Source organism: Crinia signifera, chromosome 3, assembly GCF_055691185.1.
Source record: "Crinia signifera chromosome 3, ASM5569118v1, whole genome shotgun sequence".
Taxonomy (NCBI): domain Eukaryota; kingdom Metazoa; phylum Chordata; class Amphibia; order Anura; family Myobatrachidae; genus Crinia; species Crinia signifera.
This window is the reverse complement of record NC_139219.1, coordinates 105,926,129-105,952,444: the sequence shown is the minus strand read 5'-3', so window position 1 is coordinate 105,952,444 and position 26,316 is coordinate 105,926,129. Positions and strand designations below refer to the sequence as shown.

Sequence of the window (26,316 nt, the reverse complement as noted above, 5' to 3'; positions counted from 1 at the left end):
AAGCTGAAGCTGCTTATTATATATTTTCATAATGACCTCTTCATTAAAAATAGAGACTTCAGCAGAAAAAGTAGCTCGAGTCATGAGTCAACTTAAGGCGCCCATACATGGTACAATTATTGTATACAATATCGCATTGCATAGGTTTTGTAATGCGATGAGATGAGATCTAGTACAAAAAGTATGGCCAAATCATCGCGAGCGCAGCAAGGGTATGCGCTACACTCATTGGAAGTCCACTTGCTTAGGTGTCGACAAGTACATAAAAAAAATATAAAAAACATGGAAAAACTCAGTTTGACCTCTTTGTGTGTCAAAATTTTGTTGAACTCAACCTTGTGCATTTTGACAATTCCTGACTGCTTATACATTCATAAATGATCTTTTTTATTAGTGCACCAGCAAGAGATACCATCCTTTTACTTTCTTTTTTTTTTTTTTTTTACAATATTAAGTATTACTGATGGTTCCTCTTTGTGTGCAAAATACTAAATTCTGAAGCTTATTTATCAGAAACTCCTGCACATATCCTGCCACCTTACCGTCTATGTATGCAGAAATACAGTAGTGTGAAGGACAGTGTGTGGGTGTGTGATAAGCTGTGTTATGCCTCACTACACAGAGAAAAAAAGAAAAAAGTATAGTACATATACATACATGGGATACGGTCATTGGTTCTACAAGCATTAGGTGGACAGGTATGAAGGTTGACATGAGTTCGGTCGTCACAAGCACTAGGTCGACAGTGAAAAGGTAGACATGGGTTTTTCACTTTTTGATCCGACATGTGCCGACAGGCGGGATTTCATGCCCTACCATCCTCTAGGGCATGGTGTGAGAATAACATAGTGTGCCCGAAGCAGGATGAAGTGTCCATGTCGACAAAAAGTGAAAAACCCCATGTCGACCCATTTATTTTAGGTACCATTTTTTTCATAAAGTTGTCACATACAAGTGTATAAAGACTGCAAAATGGCAGGAGTTCAAAACCATGGTCCTCAAAGCACACTAACAGTACAGACTTAAGGATAGCCATACCTAAGCACAATTGATTTCATTAATATCTGTTATTTTGCTTTAACGATCCGTGCTTAAACATGGATATCTCAAAAATGTGGACTGTTACATAGTCTTGTAAGCCTTGAGGACTGATATTGGCATCACTGCCTTAGTAAATGTTCTTTCTTCTCAATAGAGTCGAATTATACTCACCGATAATTCCTTTTTCTTCCTAGAGATCCCCATGGCAGCCATACATTGGGATATTCCCTTCCCCCACTAGAACAGACAGGATTGGTTTCTCTTGGGACCGCCCACCTTGGGTATAATGGACCCCTCCTTCACCTCCCCTGCATCTTTTGAGTGTCTCCGTCTCTTGGTCCCTAGAGAAAACACATCAGAATACAAGGGAGGGCAATCAGTGGCTGCCATGGGATCTCTAGGAAGAAAAAGGAATTATCGGTGAGTATAATTCGACTCTTTCTTCTACGATCCCCATGGCAGCCATACATTGGGACATACCCAAGAAATAAACGGGAGGGTAAATGCATGTAAAATAATCTTTTATTATCAAGAGGTATTTAGGAAACTGCCTCTTGGAGTACATGCTTCCCAAAGTGGGCTAGAGAAACGTCAAGAGCATAGTGATTCACAAAAGTGTGTACTGACGACCAGGTCGCCGCTTTGCATATTTCTGTCACCGACGCTTTGGCCTTGTTCGCCCAGGAAGTAGATACTGCCCGCGTTGAGTGTGCCTGTACAATAGGAGGTATCTTCTTGCCTTCCTGCTTGTAGGCTGTAACAATAGTCTCTCTTATCCATCTGGATATTGTCTGTTTCCCAGGTTCTCTTCCTTTCCTGACACCTTCTGGAATGACGAACAAATGTTTGGTCACTCTGAAAACCTTAGTTCTTTCCAGATAGATAGAAATCACTCGGACTAGATCTAAAGTATGCCAGGCTTGTTGTTCCTCATTTTCAGGTCTAGGATAGAAACTGGGTAAAGTGATTTCCTGATTGAGGTGGAAGGCTGACACCACTTTTGGTACAAATTCTGGGTGAGTCCTTAGGACAACTCTGTCAGGGAAGATAACCAAATAGGGCTCTTCGATCCATAGAGCCTGCAACTCACTCACTCTTCTCGCAGAGGTAACTGCTACTAAGAATACTGTTTTCCAAGTTAAGAATCTCAAAGAACACTCCGTTAGGGGCTCAAACGGACACTTGGTTAGGACCGACAGCATCAGATTTAGATCCCACGGTGCCACTATAGCCTTGACTGGTGGCTGGATCCGCTTCATAGCCCTGTTGAATCTTTTTATCAGTTTTTCTTCTGCTAAAGATCTATCCAATAGCACCCCTAGTGCTGATATCTGCGATTTAATTGTGGCAGGAGCAAGACCCATCTGGAAACCTTTGTAAAGGAACTGTAGCACTCTATCCGTTGTTATGGAGGAGAAATCACCTCTGAATTGGCCCCAATCAATAAATCTGATCCATGTCTTGTAGTATGCCAGGGATGATATGTCCTTCCTGGCTTTCAGCATCATTTCCATAACCTGGGGGGACAGGTTATGTCTTTTCAGGATCTTCCGTTCAATCTCCATGCCTTTAGTGATAATTTCTTGGGCTCTGGATGATAAAGCGGACCCTGGTGCAGCAGATCCACTCTGTCGGGTAGGGGCCAAGGTTCTTGTACTGCCATCTTCAGAACATTGACGAACCAAGGTCTTCTTGGCCAGTAAGGTAGTATTGCTATCACTTCTACCCGGTCTTCTCTTATCTTCTTCAGGACCTTTCCAATCATAGGGAAGGGCGGGAATATGTATCCCAGTCTGAAGTTCCACTTTACTGACAGAGCATCTATTGCTCGGGCCTGCGGATGAAAAGATTTTGAAAAGAAGCTGTTCACCTTCTTGTTCCCAAAGCTTGCCATCAGGTCTATTTCTGGGCTGCCAAATCTTCTTTCTATTTGGGAGAATATTTCCTGATTCAACTGCCACTCTCCTGGGGACACTACTTCTCGACTCAGGAAGTCTGCCAGGGTATTCCTTCTTCCTGGGATATACACCGCTGTCATGGATTTCAAGTTGTGTTCTGCCCAACACATTATCTTCTCTGACATGCGCATAAGTTTTATACTTCTTGTGCCCCCCTGATGGTTTATGTGGGAAACCACAGTGACATTGTCCGACATAATTCTTAAATGGGAATTGGCGATTTCTTCTTTCAGACAATTTATGGCTTCCCATACCGCTTGCAACTCCCTCATATTCGATGAGTTCCTTGCTTCTTCTGTTGTCCAAATACCCTGGACTGACCTCCCTTCGACATGGGCGCCCCATCCGAAGAGACTGGCGTCTGTGGTTACTATACAAAACACAGGTTCCTTTAGGCTGGTCTTTCTGTATTCTAGCCCCTGTGTCCACCATATTAGATCCTTCTTCAACTCCTGTTGTAATGAGATCAGGTGTTGGTCGCCACACCCTCTCTTTTGTAGAGGAATCAGTAGCCATTGGAGTTTCCTCATTTTCCACTGTGCCCAAGGAACAATTTTGATGCAAGAGGCCATCATACCCAGTAATTGGGTGGCCATAATTAATGGAAATCTTCTCTTTTGTAGTAAGATGTCGACTAACTCTTATCTTTCTGCATCTGTCTGGCGAAAGAGAAATTGAGAACTGCTGCGTGTCTATCATGGCTCCCAAAAATTGTATTTTCTGTACCGGTAGCAGCTGACTCTTCTCCTTGTTTATGACCCAACCTAGATACTGTAATAGGTCTATGGTCCTTTTCACATTGGTTTCTGTCTCTATTAGAGACTCTCCTGCAATGAGCAGATCGTCCAAGTAGGGCCATACTTGAATCTTCTGCATCCTTAGTGCTGCAATCACTGTCACTAACACCTTGGTAAAAACTCTTGGTGAAGTTTTCAGCCCAAAGGGCAGACAAGTAAACTGAAAATGATGATTGGCCACTGAAAACCTCAGGAATTTTCTGTACCATCGATTGATCGGAATGTGTTAATATGCATCCTTGAGATCTATCGATGCGAGGTAGTCTTCTTTTCTTATCCCCATCACAATAGAACTCAAGGTCTCCATCTTGAACCTTATCTGTTTTATATATACATTCAACTCCCTGAAATCCAGAATCGTTCTGAATGAGCCATTCGGTTTCCGTACCAGGAATAGATTCGAATAGAAACCCTTTCTGCGTTCCTTTTCTGGCACTGACTCTATGGCCCCTGACTGTAGGAGTTGATCGATTTTTAAGAACAGCGCTTCTCTTTCTTCTGAAAGTCCTGGTATCCTTGATTCATGAATCTGTGATGGGAGGGGATTCTTTCGAATTCTATACAGTATCCCTGTTGTATTATGTTCAACACCCAGGTGTCTCTTATCATCATCTTCCAACACTCTGTGAACAGCATAAGTCTGGCCCCAATCTTCTTCACCTGAAGATAGTCATAACTTTCCCTTTTGGCCCCAATCCTTTTCTGGTTGATATCGGCCACGAAAATTTTGTCGAAAGGACTGCCTGGAGGTATTAGCATTCCCTCTCTTGTAATACGTTTTGCCAGGGCGGTAGGTCTTCGCCTCCCTATAAGCTTGTTTAGATGAGGCCGGAAAGTTGAAGCGATTCCTCTTTTCCTGGGGTAACCGGATTGACTTTCCCCCTGAAATCCTCTGGATCATAGTGTCCAGCTTGGAGCCGAAGAGGAATTTGCCTTCAAAGGGTAAGTTCGTGAGCTTATTCTTTGAATTAGCGTCCGCATTCCAAGGCTTAAGCCATAGAGCCCTACGCCCTGTTACACCTGCTGCCATAGCCTTGGTTGCAAAGGACACCCCGTCTAGTGAGGCTTCACACATATAGTTGATGGCCTTTTGCATGACTTCTAAATTTTTTAGAAGGTGTTGTTTCGATATCTTCTCCTCCATATCCGTTTTTAGGTTGGAGGCCCAAAGTCGAACGGCCCTAGCGACAGAGGCCATAGCCACGTTGGCTTTCAGGGAGCCTGCAGAGGCTGAGTGTACTTTACGGAAAGAATTTTCAATTTTTCTGTCCATGGCATCCTTAAATGCTGCCGCATCTTCAACTGGTATGGTAGATTTTGATATGATTTCTGCCACCGCTGCATCTACCTTGGGTAAGGTACACCATCCCAGTAGGTCCTCATCCTTAAATGGGTACATTTTTTCTACCCTATTACCCAAGGTAAACTTCTTGTCAACATTGATCCACTCTTTATTTATCATGTCTCTCACCATCTTGTTAAGTGGAAAGGTTCTCCCCTTCTTATCTCTGTCCTCATATAAGGGATCTCTGTCCGATGTGGAGGCCGCCTCTTTGAAATTCATGGCTTTGTAAATATTTTTCAGCAGGTTTTCTACAAGCTCTAAGTTAAATGATCTGACATCTTCCACTTCACCAGACTCGTCAGACGACTCCTTATCTTCACACTCAAACTCATCAGAAGAATCCTCTTCAGGTGTAAACTCTGCTTGTACTCTAGACCAGTGTTCCCTCTAAGCTGTGCGCACGTGCGCGCGCACACACCTTGACGAGCATGCGCACAGACATTACAACTGAGCGCACAAAGCAGCAGTGGTCCCTTTTTGCAGTTGTGGAATCAATTAATGTGTATTTCACCCATTAACTACATTGTGTACTGTATTTTGAATGTTTAAATGTTTAATATAATTTTGAAGTAAAGTTAACACAAATGCTGAACGACATTTTCCAGTTATATATAAGTGACCCACAAAAATTTAAATTTCATTCCAAAGTTGCACAGCCAAAATCTTTAGCCGCCCACAGCCTTCGTAAAATTAGAGGGAACATTGCTCTAGACCTTTTAGTAGATTGACTTTGAGCAAATTCATTCTTAGAAACAAAATTCTGCTTCATCCATGCCATTAACTCTTTAAGCATTTCCGAATGTTCTGGCTTCTTTGCCACTTTAGACTGTGCCATTTCACACAATTCACATACTGACTTTTTCTGACTTGAAGCAAAGGTCTGATCACATGTCATGCAAACTGCTTCTATGAACTTTTTCTTTGCTGTCCTCTTCTTGTGTACAGGAGAGACAGGCGCACTAAAAATGTAGAGAAAACTACACTCAATATCTAGCTCAAAATAACAAAGCTGATGCCCAAAACCAAAGGGCTTACCTCACTGGGGCATCATCCGGCTTCTGGGGAGAAGGCGCTTCCATGGTAAATACTGCAGCGTTTCCAAACAGCATGCAAACACACCAAGCAGATAGACGCCATGATAGGACTTACTGCTGGCTATTTAACTGTTCCCTGTCCGCCCTCTGTGCCTGAGAACGGCTAAGCGGAACTCAAACCACTGCCCAGCGTTTCCGGTGGGACTGGATTCAAAGACGCACCTCCAGCGTCTGTGGGCGGAAGTGACACGTTACCGGCACTTCCGCCCCTTCTGCCTTATCTTCCAGCGTGTGTAGCCGCGGCTTTACTGCGGGGCTGCTGCACAGTCTCCCCAGCAGACCTGTTTCTTCCATACACCAGCCCACAGTGTATGACGTCCGGACCAGGTACTGCCATGGCAGGATATCGCGTGCAAGGAGACAAATACCGCTGGCCTCCTGCACCTTCTTCTCCCCGGGGAGCCACCCCAATCAGCTCCATGCTGCTCTGAGGTAACCCTGTTTAAACAAAAATAACCTGTCCTACTCTGTCTACTTCTAAACGGAGACAGGAAAAAAGATGCAGGGGAGGTGAAGGAGGGGTCCATTATACCCAAGGTGGGCGGTCCCAAGAGAAACCAATCCTGTCTGTTCTAGTGGGGGAAGGGAATATCCCAATGTATGGCTGCCATGGGGATCGTAGAAGAAAAATAATCTGATAATAATGGAAAGACTATGCATGATAAATCGCAGTTGTGCTACAATATAACCCAGACACCAGATCAAAAAGCCATTCATAAAATTACAAAAAATAAAACGCAAAGCCAACCGCCTCCACTCCAGGCCTGGAATTACAGAAAGCAACAGATGCAAACCATGGCAGAACTTTCTTCAATATAGGTAGTACAGTTGTAGATTACCCTACAGCCTCCGCAAAAGCACCATAGTCAATTGAACAGCATGACAACAAATCAATACATAAAAGGGCTCATTTGAAAGTTTGCGGCTCTGAGCATGCTACACATTTTTATTTTACAGTATTAAATTTAGATGCCACTAGGATGCCATAAGGTGTCCACAGTGATAAGAACACAACTACATAAATATATTGGATAACCATAAACACAATGATTAAACTAAAGACATTTTAGGGGGCATGGTTAATGGTTTGCATGGGAAGGGAAAGAATTCAATAAGCATGTACCTACTAAATCTACCCTGCACCGTCATTCACTGTGTAGAAAAGCTTAATATTGCCTGTTATGCAAATCCATAAACTACAGCAAAAAGAATTGTATATAGTATGTTATGTTGTAACAGTTTTTATTAATAATGCCTGTAAACAAAGTTATAGGGGGCTATTAAATTCGGGATTCCGACTGTCGGAACTTCCCGACAGTCAGCTCAACTATCGGATAGTGGGCGTGTCCAAGAAACTGTCCGCGGGTTGTCAAAAGACGGCCATGAATTAGAAAATCTGCAGCCATTTCTGACAAAACAGATCCAACTCGTTTTAAAGTCGGATCGGTTTTGTCGTAATCCGTCTTCAATGCTGTCGGAAACGGCAGCAATGAATAGGTGGACGGTGCAGGGTAGATTTAGTAGGTACATCCTTATTGAATTCCACCCATAGACACGTTGAATAGCAAGAAAACAAAATGCCATCATGAATCCGTGTCACTATTGAACCATGCAACCTTTAACAGTTATTTTAACTAAATGTTGGAAGTATGTTCACATGCTAAACATTCACACTCATTAAGGTGCCCATACACGTTACAATTATTGTATACAATATTGTATACAATGTCGCATCTCATCGCATCTCGGTTTTGCGATAAGATCAGATGAGATGAGATCTAGTACAAAAAGTATGTGCAGCACATACTTTTTGTACTAGATCTCATCGCAAAACCCAGATGCGATGAGATGCGATATTGTATACAATAATTGTAGCGTGTATGGGCACCTTTAGGGCCTTATTTTGGTTTACACACTCCCCCACGCACAAGGGAACAATGTTTTGCTTATGTGCGAGTGACAGGCAGCGTTAAATCCACACGCAACGCTACGAAATTCGCATTTCATTTCACAAATTAAAGTAAAAAAATATTCTCAGTTAATACTATCGCCAGCATTATTTTATGTAATTGTATACACTGTGCTGGATGTCACTGAATAAAAACTCTGGGCTAAATGATACTGGTACCCAAACCATGCATTGGTGAGCAGATACTCAAAATAAGGACTGCAATGCCATTTGCTTAAACACAATTTCCCTTACAATTTTACTCTAAAATTCACACTCTATCTGGTGCTATAACAAATAACAGAAGTTTAGCAGCGCTACCCAGTACAGATATTTGAATGCGTTAATAATATTTCTTTAAATCGATTGGATTGCCTAAAAACACAATTTATTGATACAATTAAAACATTAGTATATGGCCATGCAGTAATTAAAAATAGCACAGCCAATAAGCAAACCGCTTCCCAAGGAGTGGGGGTTCCTATGATGCCCGCATAGGGAATTAATTAGTAAGTATAGATCTTTGTAAGTATAAAGTGCCCATCTCCACCCCACTCGTTCACATGATGAGCCCCCTTAGTATAAATGTTGATCATCAGACAATAGCTGAAACCATAAACACAAAATAAAAAATTCCACAGATGGTGGGACGTGGCATCAAAAGCACATATCTTCCTCATATTCAGAAAGTAAAGTAAAAATAATGACAGCGTTTTATTTTTGTTACAATTTGCTGATTTCTGCCAACAATCTGATAGAATCATTAATGAAACAATACATACTGTAGAAGGATTGTTTGCATCTTCAAAATACTTCTGTACTTTTTGCATAATTAAGTAGCTGTAATTCACTAATATCCCTTTCACATTGCCGCCTTAACCCGAGTTATTGACGGGTCAATCTGGGTTGCTGCTCAGTATAAAATAGTTCCTGAAAAATACCCTGGGATTCCAAACCTGGTAGCCAGCAGGTCTGGACACAGAAAGGAACCTGGTAATGTAGGACAGTGTGAATGAATGACTTGGGGCCTGTTCTCAGAATAGGGAGAACCAGCTCACCAGAAGATAATGTCATCTCCAAGTGCTAGCAGAACAGTTAACACTGCCCACGTGTGCAATGTAAACAAGGTCTGTCCTGGGTCTGACTTTGGTTGGAACCATGACGGAACAGGGAGTTTGGTATGAAAGTGGATATAAATATAGCATAAAGTATAGCAGGAAGTGGCATTGTTTTATTCTGCTGATAACTATAGAGCTACAGATGCACATCAAGCGTAACAGAGACATTCCTTTTCAGCAGATCAGTAGCTGTGTAGAATATATAAATGCCCTCTTCTGTATAACTTGTTTAGAATGGGATCACCCAGTACACATACCTGTTCACCATTGTTAGCTGTGGCATTCTGAGCAGTGATAGCCGAGAGGGAATCCAAAAATGCTAAATCTGCAGGCGTATTGCTACCAGCAGCACCGTCTGACATCAACTAACAGAAAAATGCAATAAAAAAAAAAAATCAGTTAATGTCTGGATTCGCCAAGCTGACAGTCAACAAACTAAGCAACTTGTGTGAAAATGCGAAACAGATGTTAATTTCTCTATAAATGTGCATATTAAGGAACTATTCGCACCTATTTAATTTTTAATGATCGAGTAACAACCACTGCATTAAAAAACAGGATTTTTTTTTTAAAATACAGATTTTCCTAGCCTCAGTCCCCCAGGCACACTAACAGTCCAGGATTTAGTGATATCCTTGCTTGAGCACAAATGGTTGAACCAAAATAAATTTTCTGAGTCAGGAATGTACACTAACACAATAGTTTGGGCATATCTCTGGTGTTTGTGGGACTGCACATGTGCAGAAATCCTTTTGCGAGATTGCATTGTTGATATGATGCAGCACAGACGGTGTAATGGTTAGCATTACTGCCTCACAGCGCTGAGGTCATGGGTTCGATACCCACCTTGGCCCTAACTGAGCAGAGTTTGTATATTATCCCGTGCTTGCGTGGGTTTCCTCCGGGTACTCCAGTTTCCTCCCACAATCCAAAAATATACTGGTAGGTTTGTTAGCTCCCAACAAAAATTAACCAAGAATGTCTGTGTGTAAGGAATATAGATTGTATTGGGGCAAGGACTGATGTGAATGTTCAACTATTCTCTGCAAAGCGCTGTATAATATGTGTGTGCTCTATAAGAAACTGTTAATTAATAAATGATCCGGTTGTTTGGCGGCAGTTCACAGAACCGCAATTTTACAGCATAAATGATATGAAGGAGCCAGTTACACTCTCATGTTCTCCAGTTCTCCACTCGTTGATCTCGTAAGACTCAGTCAGCGCGCTAGGCCACGCCCCTACGTGTTTCATCACACTGGATTTCATCAGAGGGCTGGCCTAGCATTAGTCAGTTACCTCTGTGGCCTGATAAATATCCCGTGTTCTATCTGTTTTTTAATAAAGTTTGTCATAATTTTTTGCACTATGCTTGTCTTTTTAGATTATATATATATATAAATTATATATACTATTATAATGGATTACAATCACAAATAAAACCAGTCGCCTCGGATAGGCAACAAGTCTCTAGCAATGTTTTTCCCAATGTTAGTGTTATAGTAGGGTATTCTTATTTATAGTAATGTTAATATACATACAATGCAAGTAGTGCTTATTTGCAAATGCTGCTTTCAAAAACTACTTTTAATTAAATGCCCACACTTTGGGTCTGGACAGAATAGGTACAAAAGCACTATTGTGACCAGTACCTTTATGTGTAGTTTGTACACAGCACTCCCTTGTATAGTGTCTACAAGCTGCTGGTGCTTACCCTAGATGAATTGCAGCTATTTCAAGAGTTCCACTTTGCCATGAAGGGCTGGCTTTATTAATTTTGGAAAGTCGCATTTGCAAATAACAACTATAGTACTTGCATTGGATGTATATTAACATTACTAACAATAAAAATACCCTGTTACTCTAAGACAGGATTATCTCGAGGCATAAATCTGGGGAAGGGTAAAGAGAAATATCAGCTGCTTTGAAGGTCCCAATGAGCAGAGTGGTCTCCATCATCCATAAATGGAAGAAGTTCGGAAACCACCAGGACTCTTCCTAGAGTTGGCCGGCCGTCTAAACTGAGCAATCAGGGTAGAAGAGCCCTAGTCAGGGAGGTGGCCAAGAACCCGGTGGTCACTCTGTTAGAGCTACAGCAATACATTGTGGAGAAATACATTGTGGACCTGAAGTCAAAATGCACCTGAAGGAATCTCAAACCATGAGAACAGTGGCGTAACAATAGCCCCGCAGACCCCGTGTTTAATATTCATGCACACTCTCACTTTACATACTTACCATTCCAGGTTCCAGCGCCGTCAGCAGAATCCCTTTGACTGACATCACAGGGAATGCCGCTGACCTCTGTGCGGAGGACTCTGCTCAGTCCTGATTGGCTGAAAGCATTTCCATGGAGATGCCTACAGCCAATCAGGCCTGAGGTGATCCCTGATTGGCTGTAGGCATCTCCATGGAGAAGCCTTCAGCTAATCAGGGCTGAGCGCCGCCCGCCCTCTTCCAGCACCTGATGTGGTATCGCAGATGGCATTCGACATTGGGTGCTGGAAAAGGGCACTTTAAGCACCATAAGATGTGATCAGATGTGATGGGACATTGCATCTGATCGAATAAGTTATGGGCACCAAAACCATACTGCAGCGATGAATACAATTTAAATGTATCCTTTATTCAGTTACAGTTTGCAACAATTGCAACATGCTATAGTTCTGTGGAATGCCCCTTGTGTATAGAATTGTGGGGTTGATGTCACTTATACCCCTTTCAGACCGCACGCTCAACCCGATTTTTGCTGGGTCGTTACGTTACCAACCTGGGTCGAGGTACGATGTGAAACTGCCACCCTGGGTCAAGCCACTGGGAATTTTAACCCTGGTCATGACTGTGACCTGGGTCAAGGTGTGGTGACCCAGCTGTGACCTGGGTCCCGTTTACATGGAGGGGGCAGCGTTGTTAGCTCCAAGTGCTGCCTCCTCCCCCTGTCCCCCAATGACTCGCCGCCTCTGTCCTGTGTAACATCAGCGACCCAGCAATAAGCCGGGTTGGATTGGGATGTTACAGACCGCAAATACCGGATTGCTCCGGTAATGAACCTGTGTCCTAATCCCAGGTACGACCTGGCATTTGCGGTCTGAAAGGGGTGTAAATGAGAGATAAACTATTTATATCCACAGACACAATAGATTTTCTTTTTTTGCAGTACAGTTAGTCCCAGTCTTAAAATCGTAGGGAATATAATAAAAGTCAAGTCCATAAATAAAATCGAAGACATTTTCTCCAGACGAGCCCGCCCCAATACGACCTCTTTTTTCTTTTTGTATGTGAATTAATATTAAGGTTGTTTAGGCTGCACCCCTGCAGATAAAATACAATAATAATAAATTGTGGACCATTTGTCCGTGATTAGAATGGCGAAATAAAGTTGTGTGCAGATCAAACTTTTATTCATTGTAACTTTACATTGAGGAAATAGAGGTAGGAAGACTTAACAACTGTTGTAGTATTAAAAGAGATAATTTTACCATGCTTTGGAAAATACATAAAACAGTAAGAAGACATAGTGCCTCACCTCAATATAATCTGTAGGTACGAGGCCTCTTTGACCTTGATTGTTCTTTACTTCTATCCATCCCCCACCAACATCCTGCAAAAGAGCACAGGTCATTGAATTCAACATACAGCACAGCTTTATAACTAGGTTTACCAATAGAGAGAAAGAAGGGAAAATTGGACATTTAAAGGTTTAGGCAATACTGTACTGTATTAAAGAAGGTTCAATCAATAACACTAGCGATGTAACATTTAATATAAGTTTTAAGTGCATGTTAAATACATGCAAGTATGCCTTCTCTAAAGCTTTACATTTGAAAAACAGTTTGAGTAGCTTGTTTTTCTACAGACTCTTAGGGTCTATCCAAGTGGATGCCAGGTTTTGCCTGCAAAAAAACTAAAACTTTCAAAACTTTAAAAATGGCATTAAATGAGAGGTGATTAGTGTTCCCGCTAGGCTTCTTTTACAGGGCGCTGCGCCCTGCCCCTTTTAAAGAAGCCGAATTCCGCCCTGCCCGTTCTTGGCAGCCCTGCATAGTTAATAGCTGCTGAGACATTGCTCACTGTCCATCACCGGCCGTGCTTCCACCAGTTTCCGCCCGCTGACAGTGTACACTGTCAGCTATTCCAAAAAGCATACCTCCTCCCACCTGCCGCTCTGACATGCCGCTCACCTCCTGTTATGCGAGTGGCTGTCAGCTGTTCCGTCAAGCATCCTTCCTCCCCCTGTTGCGCTGACACGCGTTCACCTTCTCTGACGTGAGCATCTGTAAGCTGTTCCGTCAAGCATCCCTCCTCCTCCTCCCCCTTCCCCCCCCGCTGCTCTGACATGCCGCTCACCTCCTCTTATGTGACCGGCTGTCAGCTGTTCCATGAAGCATCCCTCCTCCCCACTGACACGTTGCTCACCACTACCGAGCGTTTCAGCTTTCTGCCCAGACACATGAGAGACGCGCTTTCAGTCTGCATAAGTCCCCCCCTGCGTAAATGCAGTTGGGGAAAAAATAATCTGGTAAGACCAGGAGGGCTGGGTTTGCCTTTCCCGACTTGGTAAACCCAGCCCTCTTGCTAGTTTAAAAATATACAAGGGAGGACCCTACTGGTGACCATCTTTTCAGTGTATGATGCTTAGTGCAATCACTACATCTGATCATTCTAATGGACCTGGGCCACTTCAATCAATTCATAACACTAAGTAATTGGGGGGCATATTACTTTGCTTGTTTAATTTTTTGTCATTTTTTATTTGTGTGTGTGTGTGTGTGTGGGGGGGGTGGTGGTGAGACCAGCCCTATTACAATGCTTGTAATTTATTATTTGGGGGAAGGGGGAAGGAGTGAGGGACCAGTGCAATGCTTGGCTTGCACTTTTTCATTTGGTGGGTGGGTCCAGCCCTATTACAATGCTTGTAATTATTTTTTGGGGTTTGGTGCGGGCGGAGGGGGCTGGGAGGTGGTGATCGATGGATTTGTACCAATGACTGAACAAAACAAATCAATGCCCAAAAGCACTAGCTGCTCAGTACAAATAACCATATACATATAGGAGCAATCTACTTTATTGTATTGGAAAGAGAACTGTATTTTTAAGTGGACATTGACAATAGAATACAATTTTCATTTTGTGTTAAGCCGATTAAAAGGTTTTTAATTGTTATTGATTGTTTTGGAATAGCGTAAATGTGCCGATGATGTGATGCTCAGGTGTCACAAGATGGTTATATAGCATAAATGTGCTGATGGTGTGATGCTCAGGTGTCACAAGATGGTTATATAGCATAAATGTGCCTATGGTGTGACGCTTCGGTGTCACAAGATGGATTATATAGCATAAATGTGCTGATGGTGTGACGCTCAGGTGTCACAAGATGGTTATATAGCATAAATGTGCTGATGGTGTGACGCTCTGGTGTCACAAGCTGGTTATATAGCATAAATGTGCTGATGGTGTGACGCTCAGGTGTCACAAGATGGTTATATAGCATAAATGTGCTGATGGTGTGACGCTCAGGTGTCACAAGATGGTTATATAGCATAAATGTGCTGATGGTGTGATGCTCAGGTGTCACAAGATGGTTATATAGCATAAATGTGCCTATGGTGTGACGCTTCGGTGTCACAAGATGGATTATATAGCATAAATGTGCTGATGGTGTGACGCTCAGGTGTCACAAGATGGTTATATAGCATAAATGTGCTGATGGTGTGACGCTCTGGTGTCACAAGCTGGTTATATAGCATAAATGTGCTGATGGTGTGACGCTCAGGTGTCACAAGATGGTTATATAGCATAAATGTGCTGATGGTGTGACGCTCAGGTGTCACAAGATGATTATATAGCATAAATGTGCTGATGGTGTGACGCTCTCAGGTGTCACAAGATGGTTATATAGCATAAATGTGCTGACGATGTGACGCTCCGGTGTCACAGGATGGTTATATAGCATAAATGTGCTGATGGTGTGACGCTCAGGTGTCACAGGATGGATTATATAGCATAAATGTGCTGATGGTGTGACGCTCTCAGGTGTCACAAGATGGTTATATAGCATAAATGTGCTGATGGTGTGACGCTCAGGTGTCACAAGATGGTTATATAGCATAAATGTGCTGATGGTGTGACGCTCAGGTGTCACAAGATGGTTATATAGCATAAATGTGCTGATGGTGTGACGCTCAGGTGTCACAAGATGGTTATATAGCATAAATGTGCTGATGGTGTGACGCTCAGGTGTCACAAGATGGTTATATAGCATAAATGTGCTGATGGTGTGACGCTCCGGTGTCTCAAGATGGTTATATAGCATAAATTTGCTGAGGGTGTGACGCTCTGGTGTCACAAGATGGTTATATAGCATAAATTTGCTGATGGTGTGACGCTCAGGTGTCACAAGATGGTTATATAGCATAAATGTGCTGATGGTGTGACGCTACGGTGTCACAAGATGGTTATATAGCATAAATGTGCTGATGGTGTGACGCTCCGGTGTCACAAGATGGTTATATAGCATAAATGTGCTGATGGTGTGACGCTCCGGTGTCTCAAGATGGTTATATAGCATAAATGTGCTGATGGTGTGACGCTCCGGTGTCTCAAGATGGTTATATAGCATAAATGTGCTGATGGTGTGACGCTCCGGTGTCTCAAGATGGATTATATAGCATAAATGTGCTGATGGTGTGACGCTCTGGTGTCACAAGATGGTTATATAGCATAAATTTGCTGAGGGTGTGACGCTCTGGTGTCACAAGATGGTTATATAGCATAAATTTGCTGAGGGTGTGACGCTCAGGTGTCACAAGATGGTTATATAGCATAAATGTGCTGATGGTGTGACGCTCAGACGTCACCATTTTGATCTTTTAAATTAAAATGTGCCCTCAAGATTGAAAAATGTGCCCTCAAGATTGAAAAATGTGCCCTCTCCATGGTCAGCACCCTGCCCTAAAAAAATTCTAGAGTGAACACTAGGTGATAATCATGGGAGACTTTAAACTACCTGATGTAAACTGGGAGCTGCCTGTTGCAAGTTCCACCAGAAGTAGGGACATTCTGAATTCCTTGCAAGGAGCATCCCTCCAGCAATTGGTGAGGGAGCCCACAAATGTGGATGAAAACCTGGGACCCAGTGACCATCAATCAGTATGGTTCAAAATAAAGACAGAGACCGACTCATCGCACACAAAAACAAAGGTGTTAGATTTTAGGAAGGCTGATTTTGTAGAGATGGGAAACTCTGTAAGTGTAAGGGATTCTTTGGCAGAGTGAAGGAACTTGGAAAGAGTGCAGGAGAAGTGGGAAAAATTAAAAAGTGCAATACTGAAAGCAACAGAACTTTGTGTTAAAAAGAGTTAGGAAAAACACAAGGAAAAGGAAGCCATTGTGGTTTGCGAAAGATGTAGCAAGTATTGTGAAAGCAAAAAAGTCAGCCTTTAAGAAATTTAAGCAGACGCAGAATAATGAGGACAAAGAGGTGTATCTTGTTAGACAGAAGGAGGCTAAGAAGGTAATCAGATGTGCAAAAGCACAGGCTGAAGAGAAAATGGCCCAGTCAGTGGGTAAAGGGGGGGAACTTTTTTAGGTATATAAGTGAAAGGAGAAAAACAAAAAGTGGAATAATAAGACTAAAGACAAAGAGTGGAAGTCTTCTTGAGGGGGACAATGTAATAGCAGATCATATTAATAATTATTTCTGCTCAGTATTCACTGCTGAAAGAGAGGAGAAGGGGCCACAGTTAAGTTGCAAGTATAGTCAGAAAACTGAGGGAGAAACAAGTACATTTACAGAGGAGAAAGTCCTTACAGAACTCTCAAAACTGAAAGTGGATAAATCAATGGGGCCAGATGGGATACATCCAAGGATAGTAGTAATAGTACTTTTATTAATAAGGCGCAACTAAGTGTCCGCAGCGCCGTACATAGAAAAAAAAAAAAAAATTACAAGGTAACGTACAGGGTGTGTTGATAAAATAAAGCATAAATAGGGGTATAGCTGGTAGAACTAAAATCAGCATCATTTCTGAAGTAGGTGTCGAAATTGTCGAGGAGACTCTAGATCAGGCATGTCTAACCTGCGGCCCTCCAGATGTGCTAAAACTACACATCTCAGCATGCATTGCCATCATTCTAGCATTCCCTAATAGCCAAATTGTGGCAAGGCATGCTGGGATGTGTAGTTTTAGCACATCTGGAGGGCCGCAGGTTGGACATGCCTGCTCTAGATGAAGTAGAGGAAGGGAAGAACAGGACAGGAGCACAGGTGAGGTAAAGAGGTAGGGTGAGTACGCGAGGAAGGAGGGCCCTACTCGTAAGAGTTAACATACTAAAAGAAGGTGGGTGGACGAACGAAGAACAATAGGATAAGTAGGAACAGATGGGAACAGAGGCAGGATAGGAGGATCAAAAGAGGTTAGGAGGAGGGATAGGCTAGTCGAAAAAAGTGGGTTTTGAGGGAGTGCATGAAGGAGGTAAGGGAATCAGAACGCCTGATGGGTGGCGGGAGGTTGTTCCAGTGCAGCGGGGCAGCGCGAGAGAAGTCTTGGTCATGGGAGGAGGTGATTAGGTGAGAGGGCAGTCGGCGGAGCGAAGAGGATGGAAGGGACTGTGGATAGAGATCAGTGAAGAGAGGTAAGGAGCGGTGGAGGAGTAGAGAGCCTTGTAGGTGGTGGTGAGGAGTATAAAGAGAACTCGGAAAGGAATGGGGAGCCAGTGAAGAGATAGACAGAGGGGGGAGGCGGAGGTAGAGCGGCGGGAGAGGATACTAAAAGAGCTTAAAGGGGAGCTGGTAAAACCAATAACAGAATTATTCAACCAGTCACTAGCTACTGGGGTAATCCCAGAGGACTGGAAAACAGCGAATGTAGTCCCACTGCACAAAAGTGGAAGAAAAGAAGAGGTAAGCAACTATCGACCAGTGAGCCTTACATCAGTAGTAGGGAAATTAATGAAAACACTCTTAAAACAAAGAGTTGTAGAATATCTCAAAACCAGCAATTTACAGGATCCAAAACATTATGGGTTTACTGGGGGAAGATCATGTCAAACAAATCTTATTGACTATTTTGACTGGGTGACTAAAGTAATAGATCAAGGTGGGGCTGTAGATGTAGCTTATCTAGACTTTAGTAAGGCTTTTGACACTGTCCCACATTCAGTGGCGTAACTATCTTTTTTGCGCCCCCCCGCCGCATATTTTTTTGCCGCCCCCTCTCCCACTCCCACTCCCCTCGGCGCCCCCCCATGCCCATACCTGCCCAGCCGCAGCCGCATCTCCGGTCACAGTCCCGTCTCTCTCGGCGCGCCGGATCCTGCTGCTATAATGAAAAGGGACTCTTAGAAAATGGCTGCCCCCATACTGCAGACAGAAAACTGTCTGCAGTATGGCGGCAGCCATTTTCTAAGTGTCCCTTTTCATTATAGAAGCAGGAGCCAGCGCTGGGAGAGACAGGACTGTGCCGGCACGCAGGCAGGTACCAGCAGACAGCGGCGGGTAACTATAGCCCCGCAGACCCCCGGCGCCCAAACTTTCTCTGCGCCTCCCCGCCACCGCGGGGGCTGCGGAGCTATAGTTACGCCAGTGCCCACATTGCAGACTGTTAAATGAACTTGAAAGCTTGGATTTTAAGATAGTTGAATGGATAAGAGCGTGGTTGCAGGACGGAAAACAGAGAAGTGTAGTAAACGGAGTACAGTCAAAGGAGGGGAAGGTACCAAGTATGGTACCCCAGGGATCTGCACTTGGACCAGTGCTTTTTAATATGTTTACTGGTGATATTGCAAATGGAATTGAGGGTAAAATTTTGCAGATGACACAAAGGTATGCAACAGGGTAGACACACCAGGAGGGGTAAAACAAATGATTGATGATCTATTCTAGGTAGATTAGAGGAATGGTCAAGAGCATGGCAACTACAGTTTAATGCCAAAAAATGCAAAATCATGCACTTGGGTCTCAAAAATCCAAAGATCAAATACAGTATAAATGGCACTATAATGGAAACTACTGAGGAAGAGAGGGATCTAGGTGTCACTATTTCATAGGGACTTAAAGGCAAGTAGGCAATGTAACAAAGCAAAGAAGAAGGCAAGTCAGATGCTTGATTGCATAGGGAGAGGTATCAGCAGTAGAAAGAAAGAAGTAATAATGCCACTGTATAGGTCATTGGTATGACCTCATCTAGAGTACTGTGTTCAGTTCTGGAGGCCATATCTCAAGAAGGATATAAATACATTAGAGACTGTACAAAGAAGGGCAACTAAAATGGTGCATGGCCTACATCACAAAACATACCATGAAAGACTAAAAGATCTTAATATGTATAGTTTAGAGCAGAGAAGGGAAAGGAGGGACATGATAGAAACTTTCAAATATATCAAGGGTTTAACAAGGTACAGGTGGGAGACATTCTTCACAGGAAGAGGAGCAGCAGAACAAGAGGACATGCACTGAAACTAGAGGGAGGAAGATTCAGGGGAAATGTGTGGAAGAATTACTTAACAGAAAGAGTAGTAGATAAGTGGAATAGCCTCCCATCAGATGTTGTAGAGGCAAATACAGTAGTACAATTTAAACATGCTTGGGATAGGCATATTAATGTCCTTACAAAAAAATAAGGATCAAATATGGTTTGAGGTAACATGTTTAAAAAAGGGACAGACTAGAACTAATGGTTCTTATCTGCCGTCAAATTCTAGGTTTCTATAAAAGATTTAGCCACGCACATACATGTGAGCCAAAGTGTGAACCTGTAGTGAGTAATTCGCACGTGAGATCACAGTGATATTTTAATCAAACAGTGCTTGACAGGACGTCAACATTTGGAGGTGGTAACAGGAAATGGTCGAGCGAACACAGGCATGTCATTGCCATTTGGACAGCACTTTCTGGCCATGCACACATTAGTAGATGCGATCACACTTCCTACTGAAGAGGCCTCTGTGTCCCAGGACATTAGTTCAGCCTTTAGGTTTATAGAGGAACTCAGGCTCTGCAGGGCAACCCGATGTGTGAAAATGTTAGCAACGTTTCTACAATTTCGCGGCGCCATACTCAAAAGATGCACTCGCAGTGGGCATTCTTTTGCACAGGGATAGCTTCTGCCCAGAATAGACTATAATAGTAAATGCATATGGCAAATCACTGCAACAGGAGTAGGAAGAACAACCACACCCGAATAACCCTCCAAGAGCCATAGGGGGTTATTTATCAATGATTGAAGAGAGATACAAATGTGAGAGATAATGTACCAACCTATTTTATATTGTAAAATATATGGCAGAAACTGAATGTCTAGTACTTTATTTCTCGTAATTGTATCTCTCTCTCTGAGCTTTAATAAATGCCCCATACAATCTGCAGATCATCTAATTGTCAAATGAGATGTGTTTTAGTGAAGTCACTTTTCTGAGTGAACGAGCAGGGTCGGTACAAGGTTTTTCAGCACCTTAGACAAAACTTGTTTTTATAAGTCATACTTATGTTTAATTATGTGGTGAGGGACAGGATTAGCTTTTTTGTCCAAATATTTTATGATTGACAGACACCAGTATTGCTTTTGCCTATTACCATAATTAATTTGAGGTGTCAACGGGTTGTGAAAACCAGTGCGCACTCTAAATGAACACCGCAACTGCACGAGTGGAGCAGCCACTCGGAAAGGGGGAGTTACCTAATTGAATGGGGTGTGGCTTTACCGGGACATCATTTTTGTCACTCGGGGTGCATGCCCAGCATCCCTAAAAATGCTGGCTGCCATCAGACACAGGGACATGTGCAGAGCCAGCTCATGATCTGTGGGCTTAATTCAGACATGATTGCTGGACAAATTTGTTCTCAAAATGGGCAATACCATGTACACTGCAGATGGGGCAAATGTAATATGTGCAGAGAAAGTTTGATATGGGCAAGTTATTTTCTCTGCACAGGTTACGTTTGCCCCACCTGCATTGCACATGGTTTTGCCCATTTTCAGAACAAATTTACCCAGCAATCAAGTCTGAATTAGTCCTTGTGACAGGACCCTAGTGCTGCAGGAGAGTTTCATGCAGAAGAGCTTTGGTGTCACATGTGGGTGTGGGATACACCCCCCACACCCAGCTTGTGACGCCACTCCCCGGACAACCAAACCAAGGCAACCCTGCAAGTGTCCTGACTCCTGAGGTTCCTCAGGGTACCAGGGAACACAGTTTAGGAACCACTGCTCTAGCCTTATAGGAGACAAACCCAAACAAAATTTTCCTCCATAAATGTATAATATATACAGAACCATAGCACACAATGAGACTATCGATCCTTGTGGCAAAGTGATTGGCCTTCTGATTTGAATGGTATATTGAAATGTAAATTAGAAGTAGACACATTTTAAAAAAAGCATTATTTGTCTGAGAGATAACCTCAATGTCCGAGAATAAGGAGAATCTGCACAACTTAAGATATGCATATGCAAGTAAAGGTATTACATTTTTTTATTTTCCTCACCTTGTTGGTTATCGTGAGAATTTCCCCTTCTTTTACGGTCAGTTCATTATTACCAGGTTCAGCAACAAACTCATACAAAACTTTCGCCTGGAAGTAAAAAAAAACAAAAAACATTTTTTTTCCATAAATAATTATATATATTTTAAATATTTTATTTAAATTAATAAAACATTTTAAAAATACAGTGCGACCCATATTTGTTCATCTGTGTTTCCCTCTGAATTCTACTACATATCATATAAGCTCATTCCATGAAAATGTGGCTTCTTTTACAAAACAAACTTAAAATATTCGCAACCTGTATCCGACATCAAATAATAATTATTTTCATCACTAAAAAGACTATGATCAAAACATTATATTATATATTTAATTTTGTTTTGTAATGGATGCAACGGTTAATTGGAATGAGTCTAAACCACAGGTTCTCAAACTTGGACCTCAGGACCCCACAAAGTGCACGTTTTGCAGGTCTCCTGACAGAATCAAGTAAAATAATTAGCTCCACTTGTGGATCTTTTAAAATGTGTCAATGAGTAATCAATGCACATGTGCACCTGCCGGGTGACCTGGAAAACGTGAACTGTGTGGGGTCATAAGGACCAAGTTTGAGAACCCCTGGTTTAAACCAAATCACAAAACCTCAGTGACTTCTCGCACTGCATATTAAAACAGATACTTGCTAGGGGTGTGGGTCTACACCAACTAGGTCGACAAGCACTGGCCAACACCACTAGGTCGACATGGGTCTAGGTCGACACAAGCATTAGGTCGACATGGGCAATGTCGACAGTCAAAAGGTCGACATTTCACTGTTTTTTTTTTGTCCCGAATGTCGACAGTCAACATGGACACCGTTTGAAGTGCCTCGCTTCGCTCGCAATGCTTCGGGCACACTCTTTTATTTTACCCATCACGCCCTAGTGGATGGTAGGGCATGAAATACCTCCTGTCGGCACATGTCGGCTCAAAGAAAGAACAGTGAAAAAACCCATGTCGACCTTTTGACTGTCGACCTAACCCACGTCGACCTACTGCTTGTGTCGATCTAGACACATGTCGACCTTGACCCATGTTGACCTAAACCCATGTCGACCTTGCTGCCTGTGGTGTCGACCCAATGCTTGTCGACCTAGTTGGTGTAGACCTAATGACCGTATGCCCTTACAATAAGATTAATACATGTACTCAGGGGTGGGTTGGTCTACAGGGGAAACTCCCTGTGGACCCCACCGCCTAAAGGTCCACCCCACCCCAAGGACATTTGACTTATACTACACAGGACTATGGTATATTCTCTTCTATATATTGTAAACTTGCAAGCAGGTCTCTCCCATCTCTGACTGTAACTACCCTGTTTGTTTCATCACTATTTCACCTCATAAATGGAATATGCTATATAAGAATCTGTTAATAAATACAGTACTTTGCTTCTATCAATCTGGTACATTAACATGCATGCACTCCCTAATGGTTAGCCAAGCGTCTGTCCCTCCCCAAGTGGGCTCCTCATACCCCAGTTACTGCATATATGTAAAATGTGGTGGGCTGAACAAAATGGTAACCTCCTCTCATGATAAAGTTATACAAATGCTGATAACTGCTTCTAAGTGTCATGGCAAGGAAATCCATACAGTTCTATAATAGTCATCCCTACCACTGCTTTGCAAGATTTCAGTACTGTCCAATCAGTTTCTGTGTTAAAAAATAACTCAACACTGTTTGCACTTCCATTTCCGTGTTAAGTGGGTTACACAATGGATTATATTCAGACGGGTCTGAACGAGAAAATCAAAATATCGTCAAGTGTGTACACGCAATGTCCAATGCCAACACTTGCCGATGCCGGCACCCCTCCAAGTCCATATCGATGACAACCTTGCTGGGTACACACCATGCCTAGTCTTTACCCAGCTTTATTGGCACAGGTACTTTATTGTTCAAGTTGGACAAGAAAGTTTACTTTTTTTTTTTGTCACACAATGTGCTTCAGAATCTGTACTAGATATGTACTGATTAACTCTGCAGGTTGGGCATATTGTAGTATGTATGCTGTTGCATAACTAGCTATGGGGCAGATGTATTAAACCTTAACAAGAGATAAATGCAAGGGTGATAAAGAGAGATAAACCACCAGCCAATCACCTGCTAACTGCCATGTTACAGGCTGTGCTTGAAAAAAGTCAGTAAGGAGCTGATTGGCTGGAAGTTTATCTCTCTATCACCCTTGCATTTATCTCTTGTTAAGGCCTAATACATCTGCCCCTATGGGCCAGATTCTCTAAGCTTCAAAAATGTAAAATGGAGAGTGATAAACAGCCAGCCAATCAGCTCCTGTCTGATATTTTTCAAACACAGTCTGTGACATGGCAAGTAGGAGCTGATTGGCTGGCTGTTTATCACTCTCCATTTTATCACTTTTGAAGCTTAGAGAATCTGGCCCTATATCTACTACGGGACACAATCTAACCGGAGGCAACGGGTGACTATAACAATCTAAATTATGCACCTATACATTTTCTTATTCCCTTTTTTATTGTTTTGATATTCTACATATTACACCAGCATGATATATCTATGTATTTTTAATGTCATTTTGTTTGTTTATTAAAATCATGTATATTTTTATATTTTAAAAATTATCATTGTATTATTGAAGTGCAGCAAAAAACCCTTTTCCTTCATCTGTACATTGTAGAAGGGCTTGGCACCCCTGTTCTCTTGCTGCTGCTAGGGTTAAAAACAGCTCTTTCTATCAAGCACCCCAAAGATATCTTGATATCGTATTCTTCTTGAATTGTTGAATGACTGTTTCAGATAGATTTCATATTATATATAATTATCTTCCCCCTGCTAACCCACCCACCCCTACCCTTCCCCCTGCTACTTGACCCAGCACAATTCTGACTTTATATTTGATTTTGACTATGTAGTCAAAATCGCATAGAAAGTTAGTCAAAATTGCAGTGTGAGGCCCAGCGGGATCAAAAGCAGATATAGACTGTGCAGGCAAGCCTATTTCTGCTTCTGCCAGATTGAACCCCCCACGCCGTCCCTCCCTACAGAGTTCCAGCTGCCGTCAATAGCGAAAAAATATCGGCGGCCACCACATTGCAAAGTGCCCCAGTCCCAGCCTAGTGCCTTAACCTAGGAGCCACTGGAAGACCCTGCTCCTACAAGCTTACAATCTAGGGGAGAGGGGAGACTGTCAGAGGACATGTGGGTGAGCAAGTGGAAGGGGACAAGAGGACAGGAGGCAGAAGAGATAGAGAGGACTATGGTAGGAGGGTGGGACATGCAACCAGGTGACAAGGTTATGTCGTGCAAGTATAGGCTTAGATGGGTTTTCAGAGCACAGATGACCCTGTGCAAGGTTGGGGAGAGCCTGATGAAGGGAAGGGGCTCATTCCAGTGAGGGGGTGAGGTGGCTGCACAGGCATATTCTTGGATTTGAGCACGAGATGCAGTAACAATGAAAAGGAGAGGTTATAGTCATTGGTTATATGGTGGCAAAATGTAAGGAGATAAGAGGGGAAATGTAGGGAGTAGTAGAATTTGAGAGAATCCTGTATGTGAGGGTTAGGAGGTTTGAAAGGGATTATGTAGGGGAATAGGAAACAATACAGGTTTTGCCAGAGGAAAATGTTAACTGCTTGCAAGCGGTTTTGCGTTTTACATCCATCCACAGTACATTTGTGGCCTTTTAGGAAAACTGTTGCATGTTGTTTTCTTCAGTCATTCTTGTCTGTTTTCTAAGCAGATACTGTAGCATAGTTATGGTGACTGGGTTTGAAAACAAGTAATATTGTGCAACACTATGCTTGTTGCCAACTTACTAACTAAAACAATGCTGCATATACAAACCAACTGTATTGAAAACTAGTGATGGGGGATTTAATGTACCAACTAAATATCCCCTACCTCATATTTTCAAACACAGCCTGTAAATTGGCGAATCTCTACCATGGTGTTAAATGATTGATTTTTACTTATAAAGGATAGAAAAAGAATAGCCAGTGAGCATACAGTACATCAGCAAATAAAAGTGCTTCAGTTGGTTACGATATCCCGGCAGTGACCATTTCACAGACAAAATCCACACAGCAGCATACCGATGGTCAAAATCCAGATGCATAAAATCCAGGCACATCCAGGCACCACTCCCACAGCCTAATATCCCTTTTACACCAAAAATCCCAGATCCAACCCGGGTCCGGGATTTACTCCATTTACACTGCAGTGCCCACCCGCAGTGTAGACGGAGGCGGCTCTTGGAGATGAAATAATCTCCAAGCACCGGGACCACGGTGATCCCCGCCGGATACACCGATCGCCATGCTGGGGGCAGTATTACAAAAGAGAAAGAGTAGCTTGTCTAATGGTGGTGCACGGAGCCAGGCCGTGCGGACGTGCTCTCACTGAAACTCTGTTTAATATTGTGACTGTATTTACTAGTCCTTTTCAGGACTCTAATGTACCTAGATACCAGACTGTCTCTCACCCCAGCCAACCGCTGTGTGTAATACCAACGGCG

At 42.7% G+C, this 26,316-nt stretch overlaps 1 protein-coding gene across 1 annotated transcript in view; it reads right to left on the bottom strand.

Annotated features, from left to right (window-relative positions):
* The window catches only part of SNX9 (sorting nexin 9), a 148,279-nt gene that overhangs the window by 80,977 nt on the left and 40,986 nt on the right, over positions 1–26,316 (bottom strand). Inside the window, exons 2-4 of the mRNA XM_083176345.1 lie at positions 21,783–21,869; positions 12,825–12,899; positions 9,559–9,666 (exon numbers count right to left, since the gene is read on the bottom strand). Of these exons, the coding sequence (XP_083032471.1) occupies positions 9,559–9,666; positions 12,825–12,899; positions 21,783–21,869 (270 nt within the window). The remainder of the gene's footprint in view (positions 1–9,558; positions 9,667–12,824; positions 12,900–21,782; positions 21,870–26,316) is intronic.